Source organism: Leptodactylus fuscus, chromosome 11, assembly GCF_031893055.1.
Source record: "Leptodactylus fuscus isolate aLepFus1 chromosome 11, aLepFus1.hap2, whole genome shotgun sequence".
NCBI lineage: Eukaryota > Metazoa > Chordata > Amphibia > Anura > Leptodactylidae > Leptodactylus > Leptodactylus fuscus.
Window position 1 is genome coordinate 14,269,525 of NC_134275.1, and position 8,403 is coordinate 14,277,927.

At 47.5% G+C, this 8,403-nt stretch overlaps 1 protein-coding gene across 2 annotated transcripts in view; it reads right to left on the reverse strand.

Moving 5' to 3' along the window:
• The window catches only part of DLG3 (discs large MAGUK scaffold protein 3), a 126,464-nt gene extending 118,271 nt beyond the window's left edge, over positions 1 to 8,193 (reverse strand). For both annotated transcript variants that reach the window (XM_075259834.1, XM_075259833.1), the window contains exons 1-3: positions 8,163 to 8,193; positions 7,893 to 8,024; positions 6,783 to 6,874 (exon numbers count right to left, since the gene is read on the reverse strand). In XM_075259834.1, the coding sequence (XP_075115935.1) occupies positions 6,783 to 6,874; positions 7,893 to 8,024; positions 8,163 to 8,193 (255 nt within the window). The remainder of the gene's footprint in view (positions 1 to 6,782; positions 6,875 to 7,892; positions 8,025 to 8,162) is intronic.
• Between the last annotated feature and the right edge of the window lie 210 nt (positions 8,194 to 8,403).

An 8,403-nucleotide genomic window follows, 5' to 3' on the forward strand; every position in this document is an offset into this window, starting at 1 on the left:
TTCTCTGGGTGCGCGCCCCCCTGATGACAATAGGCCTCGAGATGTCATTTGCAGGGTCCACCGCTACCAGCTGAAGGAGGCAATTATGCGCAAAATCCGGGAAGCCCCGAAGGTTCTGTTTCAGGACACTGAGATTCAGCTACTTCCGGACTTGTCTCGCCTCACTCTTGCTAAGCGGAAGGCATTGAAGCCTCTCTTGGAAGTTCTCAACCAGCATCAAGTACCGTATACCTGGGGCTTCCCCTTCCGTTTGCAGGTTCGCCATGGCGGTCGTGTCGTTTCCATGTCTCATCCGGATGAACTCTACCATTTTGCTTCTGCTTTGGGCCTGCCGTCGGTTCCTGCTCTTTCTTGGCCTCCGTTCCCGGGTGATCTTCTGTCGGCTCCTCCTGCTCGTCCTCAGAGGCGCCCTGGGAGGCGTCGTAAGATCCGCTCCCCGGAGGGGGCAGACCTGTCTCTGGCTGCTTCTGGTACCCCCACCTGATTGCTGAAGTGTCCGCTGTCATTCCTGTTTGCCCGAAGTGGACTCTCTTCCTTTTTGGGACGTTTGTGGGAGGGTTCTGGGACATATTTTGCTTGTGGGTTCCCACCCTCTCTAAGGATTAGTTGGTTTTGTTTGGTCCGCCTGCATCATTCTCTCTATTTTTGTTAGGATGCCCTAGGGGGCGTTGTGCGGACCTCTGTTGTGATATTTTGTTGGTCAGCGTTTTATTTTGTGTTAGATTATTCATGGTTTTGGTGTTTTCGCCTGGGGGCCCGGGATGGGGTGCCGGCTTCTTTATTTGGAAAAGCCCGTTTCCCACCGGGGTCTCCACGCTTTCTGTTTGCGTGGTCTTTGGCAACTCTTTCTTTGCCGTCTCCCCACCTTTTTGTGTGGAGATCTTCCCTCCACCCCACTTAGTTGGTTTTGTCTTTCTTGTTTTTCTTTCTTTTGTGTCTCTCTTCAGTTTGTTTCTTCTCCCCCTTTTCCTCTCTTGTTTGTATCCCTTGACTGTTTTCTGTTTGTCTTCTGGTTGTCTCGTCCCTCTCTTCTTTCTTCTCTTTTCTCTTGGCCATGTCTTCAGTCAGCTTTTGCACCCTCAATGCTAGGGGCCTAAATGTCCCCCAGAAGCGTAACCAAATTTTGTATCAGCTGCATAAACAGCGCTCACATGTCCTTATTTTGCAGGAGACCCATTTTAAGAAGGATCACGTCCCGGATATCCGCAGTCGTCACTTCCCTAAGTGGTTCCACAGCGTCAATCCTGTTGCTAAGTCCAAGGGAGTCTCGATTGCTATCCACCGTTCCTTGCAGCACGAGGTCCTGGACACCTGTATCGACCCCGAGGGTAGGTTCCTCTTCTTGAAATTGCGTACGGGCGGTACGGTTCTCACCGTGGCCGGTTGTTATCTCCCGAATCAGGGTCAGCTGGCGTTCTGTAGATCCCTTCTCCGCAGATTGGCAGACTTCAGCGAAGGGGTTGTGGTTTTGGGTGGTGATTTTAACTTCGTTCTGGACCCTCAGGTTGACTCCTCCCCCCCGCGTCCCTCCCACGCTCCCTCACAATTGCGCCGTTTATTGTCGGCCCTTCATAATTCCCAACTGGTTGATGTTTGGCGTATCCTACATCCTCAGGGCCGGGATTATACTTACTTTTCCCCGGCTCATAATTCGCATAGTCGCATTGACTTTTTTCTGACCAGCCATCACGCCCTGTCTTGGTCCCCGGCAGTCCGTATTGACTCGGCTCTTTGGTCGGACCATGCCCCTGTCCATTTAACATTGGACATCCCTGGTTTGTTGCGGCGCCCTTTCAACTGGCGCTTGAATGAGGGCCTGTTGAAAGATATCCCCTGTAGGGAGGCTGTCGGGGAGACCATCCGGAATTTTTGGCTGGATCATGCTTCTGATCCTACTTCCCTCCCTATGCAATGGGAGGCTTTGAAGTGCGTGGTAAGGGGGGGTCCTTATCCAGCATGGCGCTCGTCTCAAGAGAGAGCGAGCCGTTGGGGTTGCCACCCTTTTGACCCGGATCCATGATCTGGAGTTATCTCATAAACAGTCCGGCTCCCGCTCAACCTTTACGGAGCTTCTTAATGCTAGGGAGGAACTTCGCGCCCTCTTAGACGGGAAATATCTGCGCTTCCGGGACCGCGTTAAAAAACATTATTATGAGTTTGCTGATAAATGTGGTCGGTCGTTAGCTCGTCGTCTTCATCCGCGCGATTCCCCTGCGTACGTTCCGCGTCTGCGTGCGGATTCGGGTGGTCTTGTTCATAATCCCTCTGACATTGCCGCGGGGTTCCGCTCGTTCTACTCAGATTTGTACAATATTCGCGGTCAATACGCGGATTTGGATCCGTCCGTGCTTAGAGATAAGATCCGTCAGTATGTCTCTGACACGCGGAAGCTCTTGAGACGCCGTTCTCGTTAGAGGAAGTTGCCGCGGTAATCCAGTCCACGCCTGCGGGTAAGGCGCCGGGTCCCGACGGGTTCACTGCTCGTTTTTTTAAATGTTTCAGTTCTCTCCTTTCCCCGGATTTGGCGCGGGTGTTTAATAGTGTGGGGGACTCGTCTCCGTTCTCCGCGCAATCCCTGTCTGCTCTGATCACTGTGATTCCTAAGCCTGGTAAGGATCCTGTATGTCCGGGGAGTTACTGGCCTATCTCCTTAATTAACATTGATGTGAAATTGTATGCGAAATTGTTGGCAAACCGTCTTTCTCCCTTCATGCCCGCTTTGGTTCACAGTGATCAGGTTGGCTTTATCCCGGGTCGGGAGGCGCGAGATAATGTTTGCAAAACTGTTTTGGCCATCTCGGTTGCCCGCTCCTCTAGGGTTCCTCTTTGTTTGCTTTCGATTGATGCCGAAAAGGCGTTCGATCGCATTCACTGGGGATTTCTTAGGGAGACTCTCGCACAGATCGGGGTTGGCTCGGGATTTTTGGGCAAGATCTTGGCTCTCTATGGGACTGCGTCGGCGCGTGTTCGGGTGAATGGCGTAATTTCAGATCCCTTTCCGGTCCGTAACGGTACCCGCCAAGGTTGCCCCCTCTCGCCGTTGCTTTTTGCTTTGGTGATGGAACATCTGGCGGTTGCTCTGCGCTGTTGCCCCGATGTTCATGGTATACAGTTAGGATCCCGTATGGTTAAAGCGGCTCTATATGCGGACGACCTTTTGCTGTACGTCTCGGAACCGCGGGTATCGTTTCCGGCGGTCTTGCGTGAATTTTCCCGATTCGGTGCCCTTAGTAACTTTAAGGTCAACTTATCTAAGAGTGAGGCCCTTAATGTTTCGCTTCCCTCTCCTGAGGCTGAATTCCTGGCACAGTCTTTCTCTTTCAGGTGGCAACCTTCCTCCTTCACATACTTGGGGATTCACATTTCCCCTGATCCTTCTTCCCTGTTCCAACTTAATTATATTCCGCTTTTGGACACCATTACTGCGGATCTACGTTCTTATGGCGCCCGTCTCCCCTCCTGGTTTAGCCGAATTCATGCCCTTAAGATGGATGTCCTCCCTCGGTTCTTGTACTTATTCCAGGCCCTTCCCATCCCTCTCCCACGCGCTTTTTTAGCTCGGGTACAGTCTCTGTTTGGGAAGTTTGTGTGGGGTTCCTCCCGGAGCAGACTTGGGTTTAGTACCCTTGTCCGGCGCAAGTGCAGGGGAGGCGTTGGCCTCCCAGATGTGCGCCTTTACTATCGGGCCTTGGTCTTGCTTCGTTTGTTTGATTGGCAGTTCCGTCGCCGTGATAAGCAGTGGGTCTCCATCGAATTCGATCTGATTTCGTCCTCGCTGTCCTCTTGGCCCTGGATTCCACCGCACTTTCGTCCCAAATCCGCTGGCCTTTACATCCTCCCTTCGCATTTCCTGAAAGTGTGGGATTTGGTTTGTTCCTCTGGCCGTTTGGCCCGTGTTCCGGGCCCGTTGACTCCCCTCTTTGACAACCCTATGTTCCCTCCTGGCTGTTCGGTTGATCGGTTCCTTTGTTGGGACAGATTGGATTGTACCTGTCTTCAGGAGGTGGCGGGCGATTCCCCGCTCCTTCCTTTTGCCCAGCTATGTAGCTCTCACCCCGACTTGCGCCTCTCCTGGTTGGAGTATGCCCAGCTTCGATCTTTTCTGCAGCGGTTCTCGCTCACTTCTCGCCTCTCTTCTCCTGCCTTGGCTTTGGAGTCCTATGTCGGGCGACGGTCCTCCCCTCCTCGTGCCCTTTCACTGTTGTACGACGTGCTCCTCTCGGATGTCACAGCGGAACTCCCCTCATACGTTGCCGCCTGGAATGCCGATCTTCCTGTGAGTCTGTCATCTGCGGATTGGGACAGGTCCTTCCTGCTCTCTCACAAGATGGCCCTCCCATGTAGCGCTCAGGAGAGGAATTATAAGATTCTGTCCCGGTGGTATAGGTGTCCAGTGCTTCTTCATAGGATCTTTCCTGCTGTTTCGGACTCGTGTTGGCGCTGTGGTTCCGCTAGGGGTACTATGCTGCACATTTGGTGGGATTGTGACGTTCTGCGCCCCTTCTGGGATGCGGTGTTTTCTTTGTATTCCAGGGTCAGTGGGCGCTCGGTGGCTGTCTCTCCTCAGCTGGCACTTCTGTCGGTCATTCCTGGCCGTCTGTCGGAGATTAAGAAGGACCTTCTGGGGCACTTTCTCACGGCCACCAGGGCTGTTATTCCTAGACGCTGGCGCAGCCCTACTCCCCCCTCCATGCTTGACTTCCTCCAGGAGTTCCTTCTTATTCAGCGGATGGAGACTTTGGTGGCGGAAGACTCTCCCGCTTATCCCAAGTTTGAACTTCGATGGCGTCCCTGGGTTATGTTCCAGGAATCATCTGCCTTCTCTTCTGCTTTCGCTTGAGTGTCGCTTGGCCGTCTGTTTTCTTTCTCCTTCTTTTCCTGGCTTTTCTTGTCTTACTTGTTGTTTCTCCGTATTTGTCTTGTGTTTGTTTGTTTGTTCTGTGTCCCTCTCGTTTTCCTTTTCTTTCTCTTGTTGGGCTGTATTTGGTTTGTGCGGAGGGGGTCTTTTTGGCTTCCCTGTCCGCTGATTTGTATGCTCTTGCATTATTGCTCGACTGTATTTCTTTTGTTCGTTCTGTATTTTATTGAAAAATCTTTAATAAAACCCGTTTAAGCATATTATTCTATTTAGTACTTACACAGATTTTATGTTTCTAGTCGCCAAAAATGAGCTATTTTTTTAACCAATTTTTTTCTGAGAAACATATTTTTGAAGAATTCTTGACGATTGTGTTACAATTTTCCACTCATCTATATTTCACAATAGCAGCCTTACACTTGCTAGAAGTTCACACCTCTATATATAACAACCATAGTGACCCTTCATTACATCCACTACTGGCACAGGATGATATCAACACAATGGCTGCTTATGGACATGATTATACTGAAAAGCATAATCCAGCAGAGGAGAAGCTGAAGACAAGATGGTAGCCCCTATATACTATACTATGCGCCATTCTGATATTCCTTCACTATTCTGCATTGAATTTCGGTATTTCTTATTATTGACAATAGCTGTGTCTATTGACATTATTACTGGGATATCCTCAGTATGGTAGCTTTTAGTTTCATGTGAACTATTTAACATCCAACAATTGTATACTGTTTCAGTTTTGTTTTTTGTATATATTCATGTGTGTTTATTTATTAATACATTTGACACCTATTTTATTTTAATACATCTGACTGCTGACTCTTTGTTTCCTTGTGGTTGTAGCTCTGTATGTGGTTTAAAGGGCCATAATGTACCAAAACAAGTAGAGATCCACACACTGTAGCAACAAGAGAACTTATACCAATCTCAGTCCCATTCAAGTCAATAGGACTGAGCGTGCAATACTGTTCCTGGCCACTACACAGTGTAAAGCTCTGGTACACTTTAGCTGTTGCAAACAGCTGATCATTGTAGGTGCAGTGTCCGACCCCCCCTGATATTGATGACCTATCTTTAGGACAGGCCATCGGTAGTATACTCCCAGGACAACCACTTTAAGAAAAGAGGAGTGCAATGCAAGAATTCTCTACTATGATATAGGCATATGTGAGAATTCACACTAAGGCCAGGGCCGCACAAGACGGAAACGCTGTGGGAAAATCACGGCGTTTTACAGTCGGGGCAAAGTGGATGGGATTCTAGCCAATCCCATTCCCACTTTGCGGTAAAAACCACGGTGCGGACACGCCGCGATTTCCAAAACTGGTGCGGTTTTGGAAATTGCAGCATGTCAATTATATCTACGGAAATGCCAGTGGTTTCCCCATAGGTATAATTGTAACAGAAAGTCTGCGGAGGAAAACTCTGTGAACTTTCTTTCTAAAGCACTGTGTTGCCACCACGTTTTTTCCCACAGCGCTTTTTTGCTGCGGGACTTCCGTGGGGCCTTAGCCTAATGGTTTCAGCAGGTCAGATTCTGTTGTCATCAATGCTTGTTTTTTCTATTATATGAGAGACCATCCATCATTTGTACCCAGTCTGGTGAACTTATATTACCTAATACTCTGCCTGTACCTTATGGTTGGAGGTGCACACATATGAAGGGAGAATCTCTTGACATATCTGCCTGTATGATGGTAAATGGAGCTGCATTGTCTCTCTGTACTGCCATACAGGATCTGTGAGAGGGCCTATATATCCTGATCTATCCTCTCCTATAAGTATGACTGATAGGAGTAAGTACCTCCATACACATGACATCCTGCCTTACCATTAGCTCAAAGACAAACTGCTTCCGTTTTTCTTTACTAAGCATTTTCTTCACTAAGCTACTAAGCCTGTTTACCTGCGGTTCCACCTTGGGTGGGTCTAGGTTTATACTCTCGGTCACATCCTTGTTCGAAGAATTCAGCATTAATTCATAACACTCCTGTATGTCTGAAAAAAAACAAAATATAATAATGTCAGGGACACGTAATGCAGCAGCAAAAATCATTTGTACCTTTGGGATGGCAATGGCAGGTATCGTTTCTACTGTATTATATTGTTGCTGTTCTGTGCGGAAACCGGTTTTACAATGGACATTTGTATTTGTTTTAGGCTTCTATTATGCTTTTGTACCCTATAGAACAATACTACAGAAATGGAGTATACAAATAAATTGCAATAATAATAAGAATTAAATTAGTAATAACAATAAAAAATGGTTTCAGGTGGCAGAGGATTGAAACACTTGGAATATGACCTGGGTGATATGAGATACCCTGTTATTTTGTTGAAACGCAAGCAGCAGATTAAGAGTTACAGATCGGCATAGCAGGAAGACTCGAGTTGACTGTGTCAACATTTGCACAGCTAATTCCTAATTATCTTAATATTTATTATTTTAACAAATACTTCTGTCCTACAAAAATGTCTTACAATATCACAAAGTTTTTGACTACTATTCCTCCCTTGTTATTCTGATCCCTTTGACTCCCCCTTCCTGGGAAAATAACTCTGAATTCTTCAACCATAAGATCTCAAGCGCCTGATTTACAGGACATTAACCCTCCTCAACCTGTTACGTAAACTCACGCCACAAACCTATACAGCCTAGAGGAACCTTTACATCACTGTATGTGTATGTTTTGCAGATCAGGTCTATTTTAAGGACGACCAAGCTTAATGTACACGGGTACGAACAGCTGCTAATATTGTAGATAAGTAACTGTTTAGTCCAATGTAGAGGTACGCTAGGTAAAGTAGTGGTCATGGAGGCAAACATGTTTCTCACTGAGGATGTAGTTACTACTATACAGTATGTGTTGTGCCCCTTTAAGGATGTAGTAGTGACACGTAATCTGTAATTATTCTCATTGTTTCCCCTTTAAGGATGTAGTAATGTCACGTAATCTGTAATTATTCTCATGGATCATTGTTTCAGGAAATGAAAAGTGATAAAACTTTCACATACCCAAGAGAGCCTGGAAGAGGTCACTTCTGAAGACGCACGTCACCTCCTGTAGAGAATCCTTGAGAATCTGCTCTCCAGAATTGGCGAGTTTGGTTTGGTAAGAACAGAGCAGGTGCAGAGCCCGTTGAGTATCTAAGGATCACACAAGTTACAGATCATCATATTATTGTACAGAATGGTGTTTTAGCAGTGCAGACAACTAGAAAAGTGCACGTGTGTGACAGGGACAGCAAATGCTGGGGTGAAGAAAATTGAGAAAAGGTATCTTACCTCTTTTGGGAGACATGTGCACATTGTTCATGACACCTACAGCCAAGGATAACTTTCCAGATGTTAGAAGGTATAGGCTTCCTTCCAGTCAGCACCAGAACGGGTTCCCGGTCTGCTGTGGATCAGCCTGAGGAAAGTTTGTTTAGAGAAAGTAGGACAAAGTGCAACTGCAAACACAGATCTGCAATAGTCAGTGACTGCCCTGAACATACACTCTCACACATTGTAAGCCACGACCCAG